Raw genomic sequence first — 24,233 nt, 5'->3', positions numbered from 1 at the left:
ACACCACGCACTACACTGACCCTCAAATTTCCCAGAACTTAGGTACCATAAATACAGAGAGCACTACAGACTCTAAGAGTACCTAACAAGTCTCCCTGAAAAGTTTCCCTGAAAAGAACTTCTGAAAAGAACTCCCAATCCCCTCAGTCATGCCCTTATATATCACTCCTTCCCCCTCCCAAGACATTCTAACTCCGCCCACTCAGGCCAACATTCTAAAAACCACAGACTTACAAACTGCAGACATACATTTGGAATTGACTTGTGGGGTGTAACGCCACAATAACCAGGAGCCCTGTGTAGCAACACTGTTTTGTTTTCATTTGATGCATAAAATACTAGCGCAGAGTTCCCCAACCTGGTGATCGACAAGTGTGTTGGACTGCAACCCCCATCATTCTCTGCATTAGTGGCATTGCTGGCTGAGAATAATGGGAGCTGCAGTCCTACATATCTAGAAGGCCCCAGGTTGTAGAAGGGTATCCTAGTAAATCAGAAAGCCCTCCTGTAGATCCAACTCTTCTCTATTTAAGGCTACCGGAGATCCAGTGTGGTGTAGTGGTTAGAGTGTTGGACTGAGAGCCGCCTTGAGTTCTAGGGATGGGTGAACTCACCCAGGTCCAATTCGTCAGATGCTCGTCCTGCTGCATGTGCCTTTACTCTTGTGTATTTATTTTTATTTATTTATTTATTTATTACATTTCTATACCGCCCAATAGCCGGAGCTCTCTGGGCGGTTCACAAAAATTAAAACCATTCAAAGTATAAAACAACAGTATAAAAACCATATCATAAAATACAATATAAAAGCTCAACCAGATAAAAACAGCGGCAATGCAAAATTACAAATTTAAAACACCATGTTAAAATGTATTTATAGATTGTTAAAATGCTGGGAGAATAAAAAGGTCTTCACCTGGCGTCTAAAAGCATATAATGTAGGTGCCAAGCGAACCTCCTTAGGGAGCTCATTTCACAGCCGGGGTGCCACAGCAGAGAAGGCCCTTCTCCTGGTAGCCACCTGCCTCACAATGGGGCCTTTACGGCCACCACTTACGCAACAGGGGAAATTACGTAATTTCCAGACCTTACATAGTCGCGCACAATGGAGGCTCAGGATGGGGCAGATGCCGGGTGCTCATCAGAGACCGCAAACATGCTGGAGGCACCCATCTAGCTCCAGGGGGAGGTGAATGCGGACTCCCACACCCAATCGGGCACCCACAGCATCCCTAGTTCTAGTCCCCACTCGTCCATGGAAGCTCACTCAATGACTTTGGGCCAATCATAGACTGTCAGCCCAACCTACCTCACAGGGTTGTTGTTGTTGTTGTTGTTAGGATAAAATGGAGAGGCGGAGGAGGATTATGTATGCCGCCTTGGTTTCCTTGGAGGAAAAAGGGTGGGATATAAATGTAATAAATCGTTAAATGCTGTCAGCTGGTGAGCAAGCCAGTGCTTCAGGGAAGTTTCATTTCAAACTCCCTGGTGCTGCCGATGCTGCCAGTTGTAAACAGTGGTTGGTTTGGGGTTCCGACCATCAGACAAACCAAGGTTCACAGAGCCCTGGTTGGGATTAGGAAAGCACTCTGCTTCTGTGGAAGGACCAGGTTCTGAGCCAAGATAACAGGACTGAACTCTTAGTGGGAAGTGACTGAGTGAAAACTAGAGACCTTCTAGGTTCTGTTACTGGTAGATGTGGGCAAACTTGGCTATGGTCACCTCAGCAGGCGCTCACCCTGCTACCACCCACCTGCCCTTACTTGCTGGGCAGCCACCTGTCCATGCACTCAAATTGTGTACTTCCCCTTCCTGCGTCATTGGTAGCCACCATTGATGCAACAGGAGAATTGCGTGATTTCATTTGCCTCTGAAAATTGCGCACTCCTCCCTCCCCCCCCGGCAGCAATGGTGGCTTTAAGGGACCCATTGACGCAAGAGTAAAGACGCGAATGCTCCATTGACTCAGGAAGGGGAAGTGCACAATTTCGGTGTGTGGACAGGCGGTGGCTGAGCACTCCCCTGGGCCTCGCGAGCATTCAGGTCCACAGTCATGTCGGGGATTCCAACAACTCCTGGTCCCATTTGGGCACTCACAGCATCCCTACCTACTGGCTACTCCGCAGATCCATAAAACTTCCTGAGATCTGCATCATCACCCTTAGAACCGTTATTCTCCATCGTCCAATAAAGGACTAGTGGAGCCTGTGTTGTCAGCAGTAGACAGGAATGATTAAATACAACACTGCTACTGTTTCCTTGCAACTGACGGGTGGCACTTGGTAATGTATCTGTGGGCTTATTCCATAAAATTCAATACGGACGAGTGTGAGGCAGTCATATGTTATACCAGAGAAGGCTTGCCGGAAACATCCATTGGCTAAGAAGCAAGAAGCCTTGGATGTGATCCCAGGTGTTGCAGGAGCTGGAGAAAGTAATATTTTAATTAAATCTGCCATTTTGCTCAAACGAACCCGAAATGTAATCCCACTAACTAAATATTCCCCTAGATGGATGGCTAGGCACTATTTTGTATTCACGTCCTGTGGCTGCAGATGGACTTTGCCAGTTTAGGGAGGTCCCAAAGGACCACTGGATGGTTTTATAGCCAATGCTGATATGCAGATATGGATGACAGCCAAGCACCTTTGCTAGGCTAATATTCTAAAATGATGTACGGCGCCCGTTCATCTCATTTTGCTTATTTGGTGAAGCAATCAAAGTGCACCAATTTGTATCACCCTTTAGAGGTTCCTTCATACCCTCTTGCATGGTCAGTTTCATGAGGCTTTCTGTAGATGCACATATAATAAGTATATGTATTTTTGAGTTAATTATTTTGTTGATTTTATTATGTTTTAATTGTGTACGTCACCCTGAGAGCCTAGGCTTTAGTTAAGATAATAACCTTATACATTTTAAGAAGAAGATTATAATAACAATAATGTTAATCATCGTCGTCATCACAATTATTTTATATAAGAATACTGTAATACTCGAGATCTACCAGACCGATTGTGATCATTTTTGTTTTAAACTGAAGCTTGAGCACTGTAGATGTGCAAAAAAAAAATATTTGAAAGTTTGAAAAAGTTCAAAGCTCGAGCTTTAATAGGAATTAATTTCCTCTGCACCAAACATGCCAGCAGGATGACAGACAGCCTTGCTCTACCAGTCAGTGTGGTGTGAAGGCGGGCCCCAGAAGCTGGTGTGCAGTTAGGCTGCTACCACCAGCAGGGAGGGGGAAAGAGAAGGAGGCGGCCAATCGAGGTGCAGAAGGGAGGAGGAGGGGTAACACATGCAAATTTCATTTGCATTACTCATGAGCCCCTTCTGTGGTGACACAGGTACCCCACATGAAGTCCAGCATTTGAAACAGGTGTTCCACGTGAAGGCTAATGCCATGGGTGCAGAACTTCAGTTCTGGGGGCCAATTCTGGCCTTCTGGAGTTCCCAATCCATCCCCCTGGGGTTCCCTGAAGGTCATGCTGCCTTTCCCCCGACGACCCCCCCCCCCATCATTTGGTCATTTCCTGTCTTCTGCACAATTTTCCCCCCACTCTGAAAGGTTGAGACGCGGCTCCTAAGACATAGTTTCTGGCAGTAAGAGCTTTAAGCTACAATCTACTGCTATTTGGGGCATGTTGGTTGCACCCCTTTTGCCTTCGGCACCGCCCACCACTGGAATGTGCCCTCCAGAGCTTCTCTGAAAAGGAATTCAGCCCTCAGGCTAGGAGAGGTTCAACATCCCAGATTGATTCACACAGTCAAAATCGCGAGGTCGAGGTGGGGAGAGACAATAGAAATGGGCTCATCATGCCATATGTCACATGCATTGTGTTGCATGTGGGGAGCGGGTTGAGGAGGATAAACTAGCTGGTTCTCTCCCACACATGGCCCACATAGTCCCTTCTGCTGCAAGTTACAAATAGAGAAGCCACTAAACCTCACTGGACCGTTCCCCAGATTAGGGGTGTCGCAAAAGTCTGCCTGGGCAGTGTAGTCTGACGAAACCCTCCGTGCTGACCTCCCAGGCCCCACTTGCTGAGCCCCAGTGTGCTTTCAGACCTATTCGTCAAGCACCCAGCAGTTTGGCAAGATCCAGCAACCACCCGTCCTCCTAGCAAGCCGCCATTGTTGCGCAAGACTTAGAGTTCGGGGGTTTCCAGGAGGGTCATGTTCCGCAAAACTGTTGTAAACCACCTACAGAGCTTCGGCTATTGGGCAGTATAGAAATGAAATAAATGATAAAAATGGCAGCCATAAAGGGGAGCAATCACACTTGTAATGTTGCATAGATGGCCTCTTCCTGTAAAACCCTGAACTGCCATTGTTGCGCAACAATGATGGCTCACTTGGTAGACGGACAGCCTCGCGGCTTCATCGGGCATTCAGCAGTCCGTTTAGAAGCTCACACAGAAGCACGAGCAGCATTGAGTAGTAGCAGCAAGCACCTGACAAAGACAGGTGTGGGTCCATCTACCCATCAGATACAAACTTCAGAGACTTGCAATGCTCATCTCATAGAAGAAGCTAGAATTGCAAAAAAAAAAAAAAACAAACACCAACCCACTGAATTCTTCTGTGGATTGGATTACAATTAAAGCTGGATATGAATTCTAGGATTACCCCACTCCCATCCACTCAGACTGCGCCCCCACACCCAAATCACCACTTTGGACAGTCAGGAGAAGCCTTGTCTAGACCTCTCCTGGTTGAGTAACAATTGCCAATTGACAGTGAAAAATCTGGGAGGTTTGCAAGTGATCCCTGACTGTCAGATGGTTGTGGAGAGGAGGAGAATTTTGGATTGGCTCAGAAATTAAAAGAGCAGTTCTCCAATTTGCGGGGGGGGGGGGCTGTAGCTCATTTCCAAGTCAATCCGTGGGTGGCTCGCCCATCACTGTTCAGTAACGCATTTGGTTATGTTAGGGTGACCATATTTTGGAAATCATAAAGGAGGACAACATGGTCGGCCCCCAAGGGTGTGTGTCTAGCACCAAGGGGGCGTGCCCGCCCGAACATAGCCTTGGTCACATGTCTGATTTTACAGCACACATTTAAGACAAATCTGTTCTACAAAATAAATTTTAAACCTCAAATTTTAAAAAATTCCAAAAAAATGAATGGATGCATGGATCTGTTTCAAATTTGGTGTGGCTAAAGCTCTACCTAAAACCTATTATGGTTTAAAGTGTCATCTCTTTATCTTTAAAAATGACGATTTTAAAAATAATAATTTTAAAACCTCAATTATTAAAAAATTCCTAAAAAATCAATGGATGAACGGATCTGTTTCAAATTTGGTATGACTAAAGCCCTTCCTAAGAGCTACCATCGTGCCAAGTTTCATGTCTTTATCTTTAAAAATGACGGAGTTATAAGCATTTTTGTTAATTCCCATTAGAGCAGCTCTTTGGCTGGGGAAGACTGGAAAAATCCAGATTTCCCCTCCCCCTCCCGGATTTGTCACCAAAAACCCGGACAAATCCGGGCAAATCCAGTCATATGGTCACTCTAGGTTATGTGATTTCCAGAATGTTCACCACCTGATGTCGTCCTATGTCATTGCAATATTTCAGTCTATTCACCGTGTGCTGTGTATTGCAGTGTCCTGTAAGTACACAATTGTAAACTACAGAAGACAATATTCATTAGCAATGTTAATCTTCCAACTGTAAGAATTTAGCAGTATCCTTTTATTTAACTAAAGAAGCTAGTAAACACTAAAGAGGGAAAATAATCAAGAGAAAATAGAGAAAGGAACCAAGAACAAAGAGGAAGGATGAAATAAGAAAATATAAATCCTATCTTTGCACCATGGTCTGAAGTGTTACTTCAGAAATATATATAAGGCAAGTACTTATTTTGTAAATGCGTCTTCGGCATTTCGTTTAGGTAGACTGAAAAGTGTGTTATATCTGTAGTGATGTGTATATGATCCAGTTTTCAGGGTAGAATAGATTTTCTGGAAGTTGCATGCATATAATATGCAGGGGAAGAGAATCTGTAGGGGGAGCTGGAATCTGTCCACATGAATGGTTCCTACTATATTTCACAATTTACTGTTCTCCGTTCAGTTTTGCATTTAAACTACTGCTGTGCCAACTCCCATTCTACAATTTCAGGAAATTTTTCGCTCTCTACATGCATGTGTGTGCGTGCATAATTTCTTCAAGGATTTCTGAGGTGGGGAGCACGGCCGGCTTCAACAGTAGGCATGGAGATGGGGAGAAGGAAGAGCCAGAGATGCCATAGTCTACTTCTCCCTGGCTCTGCCTATCAAGCAAAGGGATGCTTTAGGGTGGATTCCTGCATTGAGCAGGGGGTTGGACTCGATGGCTTTGTAGGCCCCTTCCAACTCTGCTATTCTATGATTCCATGATTCTATGGTATCAATGAGGGGGAGGAGCAATAGCAGCTAGTGAGAATGGCACTGAGAAGGTAGACCCAGTGAGGAGGCCTTAGGTTGTCTTGCCTCAAAAAGCCTGTAGCCTGCACTGGTGGAAGGCGTTGCTTACCTTAATAAAGTTACATCGCTTATCCTAATAAATACCCTTTAAAAGTTACGTTGTTTACCCTACTATATACTAGGGCTATGCATAGGGTGACCATATGAAAAGGAGGACAGGGCTCCTGTATCTTTAACAGTAATGTAGAAAAGGGAATTTCAGCAGGTGTCAATTGAAGAGGGTGAAATTCCCTCTTCATCACAACAGTTAAAGCTACACTAGCTATAGTAGAGTAACCAGATACAAAAGAGGGCAGGGCTTCTGCAGCTTTAACTGTTGTGATGAAGAGGGAATTTCATCCTCTTCAATAGACACCTGCTGAAATTCCCTTTTCTACATTACTGTTAAAGATACAGGAGCCCCGTCCTCCTTTTCATATGGTCACCCTAGCTATGCAAGCTTCGGCTTCAGAATTCTGAAGCATGGTGGCCATTTTGTGTAGAATCCGCCATTTTGTGCACGGCCCTAGTGGGAAGAAAAGGTGCAAATAAATTCTCATAGGGAGACAGGTCTTTACTGTTACCTAGTCGTGCATTAAAAGGTATGTGTGAACAAATCTCCAAGTGGCCTTGTTCACAACAATGTTACATAGGGATGTCGCAGGTGCCTGAATGAGTCCAGGAGTCTGTCGGATTCCCCACCAGACTCCCACATTTTGAATCTTGTGTAAATGAGGCCTTTACAGCCACCATTTATGCAACGTAGGAAATATACAATTTCCAGACTCTTCATTGTGCGCAGCCTCGCAGCTCCTTTGGATGCTCACTGGGCCTCAAAGGGTGCCCGACGGAGCCGGCCGTGAGTAAGTCCGTCCATCCATAATGATGGACAATCCCTAGAATCATAGAACAGTAGAGTTGGAAGGCCATCGAGTCCAACCCCCTGCTCAATGCAGGAATCCACCCTAAAGCATCCCTGACAGATGGTTGTCCAGCTGCCTCTTGAAGGCCTCTAGTGTGGGAGAGCCCACAACCTCCCTAGGTAACTGGTTCCATTGTCATACTGCTCTAACAGTCAGGAAGTTTTTCCTGATGTCTTACACGTGGCTGTTCTAAAACTCAGTTGAATGTAAGTACAGTCCTGCTGCAACCAGAAACAGCACCCGTGCCGATACCAGCTATGTTGCATTGCAGCTTTCCTGCAAAAGGGCCAGAAGAAAAGCGAGGGCAGACTTGCAAACTTTGCCTCCCTGATCTTTTGCTTTCCTTCCATAGATTGTGGACGGCAAGCTGTGGTTCCAGTTGGACTGCGGAACCGGCCCGGGCATCCTGGGTATTTCCGGCAGGGCGGTTAACGACGGGGGCTGGCACTCGGTCTTCCTCGAGTTGAATCGGAACTTCACCAGCCTGTCGCTGGACGACAGCTACGTGGAGCGGCGCAAGCCCCCGCTCTACTTCCAGACGCTGAGCACCGACAGCTCCGTGTACTTCGGAGCCCAGGTGCAGGTGGACAACGTCCGAAGCCTGATGGACAAGAGGACCACGCAGGTCTTGAGCGGCTTCCAGGGTTGCTTGGATTCCGTCGTCTTGAACAACAACGAGCTGCCGCTGCAGAACAAGCGCAGCAGCTTTGCGGAAGTGGTCGGCCTGACGGAACTGAAGCTGGGCTGTGTGCTGTATCCCGACGCTTGCGAGAGGAGCCCTTGCCAGAACGGAGGGACTTGTACCAGCGTGCCCTCTGGTGGTGAATACATTTACTTACATTTCCAAGGGTGGGGGGGAGCTTGGTGGTGCCTTCAGTTTCTCCTGCCAGTCGTCGGTCTATGCATGCACTTATTTAGTTTGAGCCATAGAAATGGGCTGGAAGCAACGTCTGTCTCTTTCTGCGTGGCTTTAACCCTCAGAATCACCCGCTTAATAACCTACCCTTCAATAACAGGCGTACAAAATCAATGGATCAGAAGACATTTTGGTCCCTTCTTCACAATACTAGTACTCGGTGGGATTGTCCCATGAAGCCGATTGGTGGGAGATTCAGGACAGACAAAAGGAAGGACTTCGTCACACAGCGCATAGTTAAATTATGGAACTCACTACCACAAGATGTAGTAATGGCCACCAATTGTGATGGCTTTAAAAGGGGGTTGAATAAATTCCTGGAGGCGAAGGCTATCAATGGCTACTAGCCCTGATGGTTGTGTGCTATCTCCAGTATCTGAGGCAGTAAGCCTGTGTGCACAAGTTTCTGGGGAACATGGGTGGGAGGGTGCTGTTGCACTATGTCCTGCTTTGTGGGTCCCTGGCCGATGGCTGGTTGGCCACTGTGTGAACAGAGTGCTGGGCTAGATGGACCCTTGGTCTGATCCAGCATAGTGCTTCTTATGTTCTTATGTCAAGCATGCACAAATTATGCATTGACAAGTTGGGAAATGGGGAGCAGATCGCCCACTTAGCAACGTGATCCTCAAGGTCTGAAGTATTGAACTGACACTCAGGGGAAGGACTTCTTCACACGGTGCAGAGTTAAACTATGGAATTCGCTACCACAAGACGTAGTGGTGGCCACCAATTTGGATGGCTTTAAAAAGGGGATTAGACAAATTCCTGGAGGAGAAAGCTACTAGTCCTGATGGCCATATGCTACCTCCAGTATCAGAGGCAGTAAACCTGTGTGCAGTAGTTGCTGAGGAAAATGGGCAGAAGGGTGCTGTCGTACTCATGTCCTGCTTGTGGGCTTCCCGTAGGCAGCTGGTTGGCCACTCAACAGAACGCTGGACTAGTGGACCCTTGGTCTGATCCAGCATGGCTCTTCCTATGCTCTTAATAAGAAACATACTCTTGTTTTGCTTAGTGCTGTGCTCCACTTTCCCAAGAGAGGCTTCTGTGTTTCCGACTCATTCTCGAGACCTTTTACAATCCCTTCTGAATATCTTTGGGCGATATTTTTGAGCTTAGCGTTACAAGGTGGCTGTTGGGTATTGTGTGAGTTCCTTTTTCCTTTCTATGACAAATTTCTCCATTGCTCTGCGGCTCCCCTGGCTGCCCAGGCTTCCTGATCAGGAGGAGTCACCTCACTACCGTATTCTCCTGGGCTTTCATGAAGCATAGGAAGTGGGGAAGGCAGCAGACTTCCAGATATATTATTGTGCGATCGAACACAAAATTGCACAATGGTTTGTGTGAACAGATTGCTGGACTAGATGGACATTTGGTCTGATCCGGCATGGCTCTTCTTATATTAAAACCCTCCGTTGCCTCAGAACTCAAGTGAGTGCAAGATCCTCAAACTCCACACGTGAGATTTTCACCAAAATTTCCATTTCCTTCAAATTTGGGGGGGCAAGCAATTCCCTTTCTTATCAACTACTGCTTTTTTCTATGTATCCAAGACCAGGGTTTTGTCTGAATTCTGACAAAGTACCTTTGCCACTGCCTCTTTTTTAAAAAAATATATATGAAAGGATGCTTTTGCAAGTATCTGAAAGTGGAGTTCTAGTTGGATACGTTTTTCTGGATTGTTGACAAACAAGTTGCGCATATAATCAAATCAGACAACACCTTTTAATGTATACACTGACACTGTTGTATGACAACTTCCTGAAGTTGTCCCATAGATCGTGCAGATGGATGCGTTGTAACTAACTTCTGCAACCGCTTTCAGTCTGTACCAACATATCCTGTCCTGCTGTCCTGAATCATTCCAATTCCTTCTGTGAGCTCCATCAGACGAGTGTTTTATTGCACGCTTGTTAGAGAGCACTCACGGATTTTCACAGGTACCTCTCACGAGGTCGTCTGCCTCCCGTGCGCCTCCCGCCCCTTCTAGCCTTCTTCGCACGACATAAAACACCCCAGTAAGTCCAACTTATTTTTAAAGACTGAAGTTACCCGTTCAATCCTGCTGTGTGCAGAAGAAGTAGCGGAATCAAAACAGCCCACTGAATGGGCCACGTGCATGTTGTTTTCTTCCTCTTTCAAAAGAGGAAGTAATGAGGGACAAATGCGTGGGCGGAGAAGTGACGGTAAGCAAATGTGATTTTCCCTGTTGTGATGAGGCTCATGGTATTTTTGCCCTCCATTTGGTCCATAAAATCCCTCTATGGATTGAAAATTAACACTGACTACTTTCTTGGTTGCTTTTGTGTGTTTTTTAATGGGAAGTGAGCTCAAGGGCTGAACTGGAGTGGTGCCCAGAGAACTGAATGCAAAAGTATTAGCACCTTAAACCAGCAAAGGCAGCAGGCTTAGATTTTGATAAGCAGCACCAAAATGGATGTTGGTACTAACTTGTGTGTTTCTGGGTTCTTTATCTAAAAATGGCAGGTTTTTTTAAAAAAAAGCAGCACGTAGGATCCAGCAATAAAAGCAGGGTAATAATTCAAAAGATGTAGAAGCTTTCGAGAAAATTGCTAAACAAGATTATTTATGTCCCTGGGGGTGGGCGAGGATAAAAAACAAATGCCTAACTTTAACTTGGACGACATATTATAAATCAGGTCAAGCATTCGCCGCATGAATAGACTAAGTAAAAGCGGGAGCCCGCTCCTCTTTCTATTGATTTCACAGGAGTCTATTTACACGATCACTCAGCAAATAGCATGATGTGCAAATTGAAACCTTTCTACCAAATCACTTTAGGATAATTTCCCCCTTCCTTCCACCCTCGACAGGGTTACATATTTCACGTTTTACATTGGCTGCCGGGAGGAAAAGGCTATATACATACATCTCCAAATGATGGGTCCATTTTACCGAGAGAGCCGTATAAAGAGCTCGCTCTGGAATGGTTTGTCGCTCTGTTCTATGCTCCAAAACTACTTAGGCCTTCATGCGTTACCACTGCTATTGGAGAGCAAGCAGCCCGAGGGGATATTTCAGCATGTGCGCTCTCTCTCTCTCTCTCCCTCTCTCTCGTTAGGAAATCTATTTGCTCGGGGTCTTTTTTTCACTGTCTCAGCAGTATATGTAAATAAAGGATTGTTATGGTGCCATAATTCTAAAGCAATGGGCCCTAACTATACATCAGCCGATCTATAAAGCAATCTGCTGTGACATCGTCATGGCCGTTCTCTCTTTCTGTTCTTTTTTTCCCCTCGCCCCTCCAAGGCAAAATAATTTGTTAGCCCAAGCGATCCTCCACACATAAAACCGGTGTATATAATTAAATGGACTTGAACAGAAGGCCCCGTACCATGTCGGATGCCCTCGAATTGCAGCCTGCTGTTGGCCCTGGCAGACGATGTGCTAGAAGAGAAGCTGGCATCCACTGGGCTGGGCTGGGTCTAAAGGCCTTTTCACACATTACTGGTTTCCCACCGTTTGACAGGGAGCCACAGCTGAGGACAGACCAATCAATCTCGTTTCCCGCCTGTGACACTTTTTCGGGTGTTCACGTCCGTCCTTATCAGTCTTCACGTTAATATGCAAATGTTGTTTTTGAACAACAGTTCATATCAGATCAATTTTTTTCAGATAACCCTATTTATTTATTTATTTATTTATTTATTTATTGCATTTATATCCTGCCTTTTTGTTCCAAGGAACCCAAGGCGGCCTACATAATCCTCCTCCTCTCCATCTTATCCCCACAACAACAACCCTGTGAGGTAGGTTGGGCTGAGAGTCTGTGACTGGCCCAAAGTCACCCAGTGGGTTTCCATGGCTGAGTGGGGTCTAGAACCCGGATCTCCCGACTCCCAGTCCGACACTTTAGCCACTACGCCGCAATCCTGAACCCCTAATGCAGTGTTCTTCACTAGAAGGCCAAGGGACCACTGGTAGTTCCCAGTCATCTGAAGTGGATGGCTTTAAAAGGGAGTTGGATAAGTTTCTGGAGGAGAAGGCTAACAATGGCTACTAGTCCTGATAGCTATGTGCTACCTCCAGTAGTAGAACCAGTAACTGGGGAAGATTGGTGGGAGGGTGCTGTTGCAGTCGTGTCCTGCTTGTGGGCCCCTGATCGACAGCTTGTTGGCTACTGTGTGAACATAATGCTGGATTAGATGGACCCTTGGTCTGATCCAGCATGGTTCTTCTTATGTTCTCCCTTTCCCTCTCTCTCTCGCTCTCTCTCATTCTCCTCTTTGCAGTAGCTGCTCACTCTCTGCAGAAGCTCTCTAGCTTTGCCTTGTTGTTTGCTTTAGTGATGGGCCAGCTGCTGTGATCTGGGCTACTGGAAAAGGCTTCAGGGGTGGGGAGTCAGGATTATTATTATTATTATTATTTATTTATATAGCACCATCAATGTACATGGTGCTGTACAGATTACACAGTAAATAGTAAGACCCTGCCGCATAGGCTTACAATCTAATAAAGTTGTAGTAAACAATAAGGAGGGAAAGAGAATGCAAACAGGCACAGGGAAGTGTAAACAGGCACTGGGTAGGGTGAAGCTAAACAGTATAGAGTCAGAACAAACTTAATATTTAAAAGCTATAGGGAACAGAAAGGTTTTTAGCTGAGTTTTGAAAGCTGTGATTGAGTTTGTAGTTCTCAAGTGTTCTGGAAGAGCGTTCCAGGCGTAAGGGGCAGCAGAAGAAAAAGGACGAAGCCGAGTAAGGGAAGTAGAGGTCCTTGGGCAGGCGAGAAGCATGGCATCAGAGGAGCGGAGAGCACGAGCGGGGCGATAGTGTGAGATGAGAGAGGAGAGATAGGCAGGAGCTAGGCCGTGAAAAGCTTTGAAGGTCAACAAGAGAAGTTTGTATTGGATTCTGGAGTGAATTGGAAGCCAATGAAGAGATTTCAAAAGTGGAGTGACATGGTCAGAGCGGCGGGCCAAGAAGATGATCTTAGCGGCAGAGTGGTGGACAGAGACCAGTGGACTGATGTGAGACGAAGGAAGGCCAGAGAGAAGAAGGTTGCAGTAGTCCAACCGAGAGATAACCAGTGCGTGAACGAGAGTCTTGGCAGAAGAGACAGACAAAAATGGTCGGATCCTGGCAATATTATACAGGAAGAAACGACAGGATTTAGCTACTGCCTCGATATGAGGAATAAAGGAGAGCGAGGAATCAAATATAAAGCCTATAAAGGAGACCTCATTTGTGAGGTGGCTGGGGGAGAGGGGAACCCAGGAGGAATCAGCCAATTAGCTGTGGTTGGGGAGGAATGCAAGAGGCAAAGAGCAATGTGATTGGCTAGCTGCAGTGGTGAACTTCACAGCCGCTGGAGTCGGAGGAGAAACTGAATATGCATGGATCTTCACTGGGAGATTTTACAACACTGAGTTGTGACCTGTAAAGGATCCATCCCAATCCAAGGACCAAGTGAGCTTGCCAGAATTTGCCAGCCTGGTGATTGTCTGATGATGCTTTGCTTGGACAATGTGGAGATGGATGGGGAGAAGAGGCTTTAGAACTTCTCCAGGCATTGCCCCTGGCCTGAGAAAGGCACCCAAGAGGCCTCAGTGGTGGTGCCTAGAACCAAAGTGGCTCCTGCTTGAAATGAGTGGTGATCATTGCTGTAATGGGTGGATGTGGCAACTGCCCCTGTCTTTAGGACTTGGAAGTCAAAAGGTTCAGCACCCCTTGAAGCCATATTGATAGAAACATATACATTGACTGCAGTCAAACGAACCTATTTCTGCGGTTGGATGGCAGCGCTTCTTGCTTTTGCAATATCTGAAAACAATACAACTTGCCATCCTTTGTGCATTAACAAACGCATACCACCAAGCAAACGCAGAAGCAGCTACGTAAGTGGTTGGTGCTTCTAAGGGCATGTCTACACTGGGGAGGGAAGGGGGGAGGATCTCACGATATGCTGATCGCGAGTTCCTCCCCTTCGTCCACACACGGCACGCGATGTCCAAGGAGGAAGGAGGACGTCGCGCTCGCCATTTTGTTTTTAGTTTTGTTAAAGATGAGCACACGAGCACTCCAATGATAAGTTAAGTTTTTTTAAAAAAAATGATCCCACTCCCCCCATCCCATCCCTTATGGGCACAGAGCACCTGAAGAGCTCCGTGCCCCAAGCCTGGTTCCTGGCTCCTTGCGTTTACTTGCGAGGAGCTGGGACGATCCCGGGACGGCCGCCCACACCTCCCGCAGTCTCAGGATGATCCCGTGACCACAGGAAAAAACAGGCTAAAAGCTGTCCCGGTTATCCCCGGGGAAATGGAAGGATCTCCTTCCCTCGGGATCCCCTGTGTGTCATGTTGACGCACAGGGATGATCCTGGGGCGATCCCCGGGATAAGGCATGGTCTAGACATGCCCTATGAGCTGCTTTACATGGTGGTCAGCCCATTAGACAATCTAGCCCAGTATTGTTGACACTGACTGGATTCAGGGTTTCAGGTAAGTTCCACCCCCCCCACCCCCCCACCCCAGCACTATCTGGAGATGCCAGGGATTGAACCTGGGGCCTTCTGCATGCAAAGCACATGCTCTACCACAGAGTTACTGCATATCTGAAGCTGCTCTGACTGCATTTGTACATGATGATGAATTCGGCTTCTGCATTTCCCATGGCTCAGACGGAGCTTGAGAAACCTGCATTTCCTATATTTGGCCCAACAGGAATTGGATCAGTCTCTGACTTTGGCTGCCCACCTGGGCCTGCAAAAACAGCATAAGTTATACAGGCTCATATAGAGGGAAAACCTGTCATATAAGAGGGGCCTGATATTATCTATAACTATTGCTATTCCTTTGTAGTGTTTCTGTGATTTAAAAGCTTCTGTTTATTTATTTACTTAATTTATATCCTTGATCTTCTTATATACTGAGCTTAAATATCCTCCAGACTTTTTTAAAAAAATAAACAAAAGGTCATAATCAGCATCTCATTGCCACCTAGGGTCACTCAGATGTGACTTTTTATTCACACAGAGACTTTTTATAAACAGTATAAAATGTGTGTGAAATTGTTCCTTACTGCTTCCAACTAAAAGAAGTAGATTGCAGAGGCTCCAAAAACTTCAGCATTCCTAAACCAGCCACTAGAGGGAAATCAAGATCCACAAATGTCTCCTAATTGTCCAACTGCACCATATCTTGTTTGGGAAGTTCTGTCTTAAGACATCTCTGATGTCTGTGTTGTTGTTGTTTAAATAGGTTACCAGTGCAGTTGCCTCTCTCAGTTCACCGGGCGGAATTGTGAGTCTGAGATTACAGCCTGCTTTCCAAATCCTTGTCGTAACGGAGGATCGTGCGATCCCATAGGCAGTGCCTTCATCTGCAACTGCAAGAGTGGTTTAACCGGAGTGACGTAAGTAAGACGGCCTTACTTGGGTGCTGGAGCTCAGTCCGGCAAAAGAAGAGAGAAACGGGTCCTCAGGACACAAAGGATTGATTTCATAGAATCACAGAATAGCAGAGTTGGAAGGGGCCTACAAGGCCATTGAGTCCAACCCCCTGCTCAATGCAGGAATCCACCCTAAAGCATCCCTGACAGATGGTTGTCCACCTGCCTCTTGAAGGCCTCTAGTGTGGGAGAGGCCACCACCTCCCTAGGTAACAGGTTCCATTGTCGCACTGCTCTAACAGTCAGGAAGTTTTTCCTGATGTCCAGCTCGAATCTGGCTTCCTGTAACTTGAGCCCATTATTCTGTGTCCTGCACTCTAGGAGGATCTAGAAGAGATCCTGGCCCTCCTCTGTGTGACAAACTTTTAAGTATTTGAAGAGTGCTATCATGTCTCTTCATTTGTATGAAGCCAACTGCGTTTTGGCCTGTATCCTATTAAAGGCCTTCTTCAGGGGGTTGTTAGAAGATGTCTGCAGATTTTCCTCTAGCAATAAAATCTCTCCTCCGAATTAATAGAGGAGACATTTTATTGCTAGAGGAAAATCTGCAGTCATCTTCTAACATCTTTAACAGGACACAGGCCAAAACACGGTGGGCTTCATACAGATAAATCCTTTGCGTCCTGAGGACCCATTTCTCTCGTCTTTTGATTTGACTTGGATGCTTTCCTTCTTCTGGTTTTGAGGCTCATTCTGTACCCTGAATGAGGTCACAGGTTCAGTCCCTAGCCTCACCAGTCAACGGTATCATGTAGGAGGCTGGGAATGAAAGGTCGGACAGCTGATTGCCTACATAAAAAGCAAATGCTATTTTGGGCTGCATTAATAGAAGTATAGCTTCCAAATCACACGAGGTACTGGTTCCTCCCTATTCGGCCCTGGTTAGGCTTCCTCTGGAGTATTGCGTCCAGTTCTGGGCACCACACTTCGAGAAGGACACAAACAAGCTGGACCATGTTCAGAGGAGGGCAACCAGGATGATCTGGGGTCTGGAAACAAAGTCCTATGAGGAGAGACTGAAAGAACTGGGCATGTTTAGCCTTGAGAAGAGAAGACTGGGGGGATAGCACTCTTCAATTACTTGAAAGGTTGTCACACAGAGGAGGGCCAGGATCTCTTCTTGATCACCTCAAAGTGCAGGACACGGAATAATGGGCTCAAGTTACAGGAAGCCAGATTCCGTCTGGACATCAGGAAAAACTTCCTGACTGTTAGAGCAGTATGACAATGGAACTAGTTACCTAGGGGGGTCGTGAGCTCTCCCACACTAGAGGCCTTCAAGAGGCAGGTGGACAACCATCTGTCAGGTATGCTTTGAGGTGGATTCCTGCATTGAGCAGGGGGTTGGACTCGATGGCCTTATAGGCCCCTTCTAACTCTACTATTCTGTGATTCTATGATACCTTGGAGAGCTGATGTCCCTCAGGGCACAAAGTCCAACTCGATCCTTAATCTGGTTATAAGGTGGTAAATTGAGGGCAAATGATACTGTTGAAGCTAAATGGGAACCAGTTTGGTCAATGAATTGATGTTTCTTTATGACATTTATTTGACTTTGAATTTAGCTAATTTCAATCGGTAAGTCCATTTTTCAGCTCCTTTTGCACTTTTGAGCCACTATGCAAGTCTAAACTCAGTTATATTTCAAAATTCATTTCCCCCCCTGAATTTTACAGCAGAGCTCTCCAATCAAAAAAATACATTCGAAAATGCCCGTATTAGAAAAATAATAATAATCAACTCTGTATTATGGTAGGAAACCAGGTTGCAAAATGTGTCTATTAAATGGAAATTAGTGTATGTATTAGGATAAATGTGCACCAAAAATGCAAACTTTTTTAAAAACAAAACAAAACCAGGTCTTCAGATTCAGGATGAACCCAAATTAAGACTGAAGATATTCTCAGAATTCCAACTGAACTGAATTTAAGTTTGGAAAAATGAGAAACGGGGAGAAACTGAAATTGGCAGATTTGCGCATCCCTAATGAAGGGATGTGGCCATGGCTATCTGAAGTCCCTTTAAAAGGAGATTGCATGGAGGTGAAGTGAGTGAATGGCTACTATTTTTGATGGCCACATGCAAGCTCTAGAATCAGAGACAATATACCGAGAAATAGTAGTTGCTGAGAACAACAGAGAGGAGGAGAATATTACCTTTGTGTCCCACTTGTGGTGTTCTCAGAGGCCTCTGGCTGACCATTGTGGGGGAAAGGATGTTGAACCAAATACTATAAGAAGGGACGTTTGGTGGTGAAGTTGCACCAGTTTCTTGCCTTCTGCAAATTCTTTCTCATACCTTGCAGTGGAAGAGTGGTAAAAGAAAGCTGGCCTCAACCAGACAAAGTTAACCAGCTATGTATGGTGGCCCTCCAAGTGATAGATAAACCCTCCTGTTCTTCCATGTGGGTGTGTTGCACATCTGTCCTGTGCGAAGCTGCTCTGAGTTCATGGCTTCACTCATAACCCACGCTTGCTTCATGGGTGGGAGTTGATAACGCAAATCAAGTATTTGCGGCACAAGGGTTTGTTACTGTGTGTGAGAGAGAGAGAGGGAGAGAGCTCAGGGGCAATACTAACTCCCCCAACTCGTTTTCCCCCCTTCAGGTGTGAAGAAGATATTAACGAATGTGAAAGAGAGGAGTGTGAAAATGGTGGCTCTTGCGTCAACGTGTTTGGCTCATTTTTATGCAACTGCACTCCTGGATACGTGGGCCAGTACTGTGGGCTGAGGCCAGTGGTCGTCCCTAACATCCAAGCCGGCCATTCTTACGTGGGCAAAGAAGAGCTGATTGGAATTGCCGTCGTTCTTTTCATCATCTTTTTGTTAATAGTGCTCTTCATAGTATTCCGCAAGAAAGTCTTTAGGAAGAACTATTCCCGGAACAACATCACCTTGGTCCAAGATCCGGCCACTGCTGCCCTGCTTCACAAAAGCAACGGGATTCAGTTCAAGAACATGCGGAACAGCGGGGACGGCCGCAACATCTATCAGGAGGTTGGGCCACCTCAGGTCCCTGTCAGGCCGATGGCCTACACCCCTTGCTTCCAGAGTGATTCCAGGAACAATTTGGACAAGATAGTTGATGGACTTGGGGTGGAGCATCAGGAGATGACGACGTTCCATCCGGAATCTCCACGGATTCTAACAGCAAGGCGGGGTGTCGTAGTGTGCAGTGTGGCCCCCAACCTACCAGCTGTGTCTCCATGCCGTTCCGACTGTGACTCCATCAGAAAGACCTGGGAAAACGGCACAGAAAGTGAGTCGTTGAGGCAAAAGCAATGGGGTTGCTTTCTTGATTCTTTACACATTTTCTTCACAGTATATCCCACCTTCTGTCCACCTTCACAGTATATCCCACCAACTGAGTACCACCTTCAAGGTGGTATTCAGTTTTCCTTCCCATTTTATCTGTGCAACAACCCAGTGTGTTAGGTTAGGCTGATTGGTTGTGACTGATCCAAGGACACGTGTCCTAAAGTATTTATTTGTATATATTTGTGTCCACGTCATTCTGAAGACTTGGACAGGTATCCGTCCCATGAAACCAAAAATATGTCCATTAAAATCAAGATTGATTTCTTGTGTTGAATGGTGCATAGACTGATACGGTGCAAATACTCAAAAATCAAAGAGGACAAATGGCCCGTATCAGAGTGTGCATGGAAATGAAAACCACAGATGCAAATGATTTTGTTCTGACTTTATACTGTTAGTTTTACCCTACCCAGTGCCTGTTTACCCTACCCTGTGCCTGTTTGCATTCTCTTCCCCTCCTTATTGTTTTATTATGATTTTATTAGAATGTAAGCCTATGCGGCAGGGTCTTGCTATTTACTGTTTTACTCTGTACAGCACCATGTACATTGATGGTGCTATATAAATAATAATAATAATAATAATAATAATAATAATAATAATAATAATAAAAATGGTGAGCAGGATCCGTGTGGCTGGGCATGGGGGAACGTGCCGGACTCCCAGACCCAGCTGAGCATTCACGCCATCCCTATCACATACCAACATTAAAAAAAAAAACAGACGTGGTTTTTATCTCAATAGCTTAAATGGTTTGCCTAAGGATTGTTAGCCTTGGTAGACAGTTGGTTCCCAGTTTGGTTCCTGGTTCAGTAAATTACCATTCCAGCCAAATAAAAGAGAATCTGTCCACAGCATGTCGTGGGATTTAAAACAGACATCTGTGGATCCACTGTACCCATTTCCTTTTCTTTTACGTGTGTGTATAGGCAAAGGAGTTGACGATGTGGAAGAAGTGACCTGTTTTTCAGGAAGCAATAAAGGCAGCAACTCTGAAGTGCAGTCCCTCAGCTCTTACCAGTCGGACTCGGGTGATGATAATGGTAAGACTACAGCTATCTTATTCCTGATAATTCTGCAGCAACAATTTTGATCTCGTTTATCACTAAGAGCGTACGATATACTGGTGTTCTGGAAGGCTTTACTGTGGGACAGACAACTTTAACATTGAATAGCTCCAGAGCTGTTTTGTTGGGAAGGTGGGAACAGTATTATCATTTATTGTTGACAGCTATCTGCTAAATCAAAGGTGATGTCTCAAAGAACACCCCACACCTGTCCTATCCACACTTCGTTGAGTGAAGACTGCAGTTCTTTTATTAATGGACTACTAACTTTTTTTTTACAAAATAGTCACCATGAGGGAGGATACTTAAAAGTCTTTCAAATTAAATTCTCTAGGAGAATGATCTGAAAATCGATACCAAGAGTGCACTTGGAGATTCGTTTCTTTGAAGTTCATATAATGGGTTGGATCCAGACTGAATCATACTTGGAGTAGACCGATTGAAATCTGTGGGACTGAACTTAGTCATTAGAGCAAACCCATTGAAACCAATGGGAATTAAGTTAGCCAATGAATAATTTAAGTTCCATTGATTTCAATGGGTCTACTCTAAGCATGACTTGAGCTTGGATCCAACCCAATCACTTTTATGTCAGAGATGCAATTCAAAAATAAGCCAGCCAATCAATGCAACATTGGACATGTTCTCTTCTGGGTGAAACTATGCAGTGTTCCCAAACCTGCATTTAACAGGATATTGTGTGGATATGTGGGCTGGGACATTTTCACAGAAGTATCAGTAGGGGAGAGAAGGACAGTATGAGTATGAGTGACGCGTATATGGTGTGTGAATGGTTTGAGAATGTGTGTGAGTGGTGTATGGTGTGTGTGAGTAGTTGCATACATGCCTACATGTGCAGCCCCACACCCCAGTAGACACCTGATGTGGCCCATGGGGCCAAAAAAGCTATTCACCCTTGACCTAGGCAGAGCTGAGAAAGAAATCAGGGGATGATGCAATAGGCAGGGCTTGGAAGGCACCTGCAGAGGCTTACAGACAAGACTAGAGTCTAGCTGTTGCCCAGGAAAAGACCTAGGCCTGGCCTGGAACCATTTATAGCCAGGCTAGTTGGGGGACTAATGGGCTGCAGGGGTGGTGGAGCTATGCTGGATCTGGGAGGGTAACACTTTCAGCTAGGGATGGGGCAAAAATCCACCGGGCCCCACAAGCTCACCAGACTCCCCACATCTGGCCCTCCTGGGCCCTGGCGAATGCGTCCAGTGGATTTTCGCCCCATGGTTCCTGTACCGTCAAAGAGGGCGCAGGTCTGGGCAGGACTGTCCTCCTCTTCGACCTGCGCGCACCCTTTGTCCTTTCCCCACCCACCCCGCTGCGGTAATGGCGCGCCGTGAGAATCGTGCACTTTCCAGAACCCTGGACACGTACAACACCGAGCACTCGGCCAGGCCCCGAGGAGCTCCCCATTCACTACTTCCAGCATCCTTTGTGCAACCGCCAGTGACTCACCACAAGGACCAGAAGAACATAGTGGGGCGGCAGCGCAATGGTAGAGCACATGTTTTGTTTGCAGGAAGTCCTGTGTTCAATATCCAGTTAAAGAAGACTTTTGCCTGTGACCCTAGAGTGTCACTGCTGTCTGGAATAGACAATACTGGGCTAGATGAACCAGTGGTCCAAGTATAAAGTATGTTCATATATGACACAGATCAGTGGTCCACCGGCTGTCTAGTCCTGGTTGCTCCTGAAATGAAACTCCCTCTTTGACACAGCTAATAAATATCTGTTGAACCAAATGTTGAAAGGCTGGCCATCTCTGATCTATGGGATTCTAAAAACTATGACAGTCTTTTAATGAAAGCTATTTGTTGATGGTCTTCTAATTAAGACTGCTGAATGCAGTCTTTCCCCCAAAAGGACTTTGTCCTGCAAGCCAGGCATAATAAGTAAAAGCGTTCCTATTGGAAAAAAGATTTAAGCCAAGAAGTCTTTCAAACCACCTCGTATTTTTATGATTGCTTAAAAGATAATGGCCTCTTGGAGGATAGTAGGGTGCCTCCAGAGGCCTTTAAGCAAGGATTAATTAGAGATTAGTGTCAGGTAGGCACGATACTGTCCTGGTTAATTGAATCTGCCGGACAATCCGGGCTGAATTTATGAACTGATATTCATCACCGCATATGAGCTTTCTGAAAGTGCTGCTTTTGAATGTATCCCCATTTGCTTTTCTGTTGCGGGGGGAAAAATGAATGGGATTATCTGAAATTGAAATGTCCTTCAAGCCACTGCATAATTCATTAATGCCACAGCCATCCCTCCACCCACCCCCAATACACCCCCCCACCCCGCTCAGCGAATCTGTCTGTGGAAATTTAATATTGGTAACCTTACAAAGCTGTGTGTTTATAAATACTAACATGAAGCTGTCCTTCCCTTTATTTCTGCTCTGCTTCTCCCACAAGCGTCCATAGTGACTGTCATACAGCTTGTCAACAATGTAGTTGACACTATAGAAAATGAAGGTATTTAATCTTTTCAATTATTTCTCCTGCGTTCCCGCCTATTGTCTTCTTGTTCGTCTATGTGAAAGGATGCAGTGGAACCTCATTAACTCGCACTGACTAGCCAGGCTTCAGCGAACAACTTTGTTTTACAAATAAGCAAGATCTTGAAAGGGGGGTGGTGGACACACGCATGCAAAAAAGCCAAGCACCGGGTAAGAGATCACATTCATTTTTATGATTTCAGCCTATGGTCAATTCTGACCCACAAGGGGTTGATTGGTTCGCCACCACACCCAGCACTCAATGGCCCTTTCTACACCTGCCTTTTTCCCCAGGATCATCCAGGGATCGTCCCTGTGCGTCCAGATGATGCACAGGGGATCCCGGGAGCAGGTAGGGACCATCCCTCCATTTCCCCGGGATTTCTGGGACCGCTAATATCTCGGTTTTACCCATGGGCACCCATCCCGGCTTCTTCCCTCCTCCCCACAAGTAGCGGGGGTCAGCAGACGGAAGGAGTCCATGGACATGGGGTGGGTGGGAGCAGGGTTTTTTGTTTCTTTGTTTTTTCCACTTACTTTTGCCCTAACCCTAAAAAAGAAAAATCCCTGATCCCACTCATCCCTGATTTCTCCCAGCCCGGTTCCTTCCATCTATTGATCCCCGCTACTCACGGAGAGGAGGGAAGAAGCCAGGACAGGCGGCCACACATCCCGCTATCTCAGGACGATCCTGAGACCGCGGGCGGAATCGGGTTTTCCCAAGGAGTACTTCTCCCTGGGAAAACCCATTCTCATCCTTCCTTCCTCCTGGGAGTCCCTGTGCGTCATTCAAACGCACAGGGACTTGGCTGCGACCAGCCCAGATTTTTAGACTGGTTTAGAAACGGCCTTTGTGAAAGACATTGTATCAATAATCCTTACGAATAATCCTATAAAATAAGTCAGTCTTACTATCATTCCTATATTCCTGGCAGAGGCTGAGAAACATTGGTCTGCCTGAGGCCGCCCTCTGCAATTGCTCCAGCAGTGCAATTTGAGCTAGGACCGGAGGATGCTCTCTGTTTTCTCCAAATTCAGATCCTCTGGTCCAAAACCACTTCCACATTTTGTGAATTGTAACGCACTAATCTTTCAGTAAGTGGTATTAAGAGCTGGTATAGACTAGTCACTACACCAGCTAGGAAGTACTTCCTGCTTTGCTAATGCCATCATACTGACCTTTAGCCTAGCAAATCCCGTTAAGACGAATCTCCAAAACGCATCTGTAGAAGCAGCCTTAAAAGGAGCTGCTTCTTTCCATTTGGATTTTCTGCTACCATGCCATTTTATCCACTTTTAATTAATGGCTCCACCGCTTTATGATTCTTCTGTCTAAAAAATTATCTTTCTAGTGGCCATCACGCCAGTTCAAAGGGTCAGATCCATGGGACATTACATCATGGACTTCTGCCACTTTCACCAGGTCTGAGGAAGGCCCCGGGTTCAATTCCCACCCATTTCCCAATTAAATTGTCTCGGATAGCAAGGCTAGGGAAGTCCTTTTCCCAATCTGGGTCCCTCCCAAAGTTTGATCTACAACTCCCATCAACCCCAGCCAGCATGGTCAATGGTCAGGAAGATGGGATTTGTAGTCAAAAACATCTGGAGGAGCCCCAGGTTGGGAATGCCAGGCAGAGTATCACTTGATC

The 24,233-nt window shown here is 46.0% G+C and overlaps 1 protein-coding gene across 4 annotated transcripts in view; it reads left to right on the top strand.

Moving 5' to 3' along the window:
• FAT3 (FAT atypical cadherin 3) overlaps positions 1–24,233 on the top strand; it is a 545,951-nt gene that overhangs the window by 516,683 nt on the left and 5,035 nt on the right. For 3 of the 4 annotated variants that reach the window (XM_063127164.1, XM_063127165.1, XM_063127166.1), the window contains exons 22-25: positions 7,727–8,195; positions 15,507–15,660; positions 18,303–18,955; positions 19,944–20,057. In XM_063127164.1, the coding sequence (XP_062983234.1) occupies positions 7,727–8,195; positions 15,507–15,660; positions 18,303–18,955; positions 19,944–20,057 (1,390 nt within the window). Of the gene's footprint in view, positions 1–7,726; positions 8,196–15,506; positions 15,661–18,302; positions 18,956–19,943; positions 20,058–22,501; positions 22,562–24,233 lie in introns of all 4 variants that reach the window. The other variant, XM_063127168.1, reaches the window with a different exon arrangement.

This window comes from Elgaria multicarinata, chromosome 5, assembly GCF_023053635.1.
Source record: "Elgaria multicarinata webbii isolate HBS135686 ecotype San Diego chromosome 5, rElgMul1.1.pri, whole genome shotgun sequence".
Lineage (NCBI taxonomy): Eukaryota > Metazoa > Chordata > Lepidosauria > Squamata > Anguidae > Elgaria > Elgaria multicarinata.
This window is presented reverse-complemented; position numbering and strand designations above follow the sequence as displayed.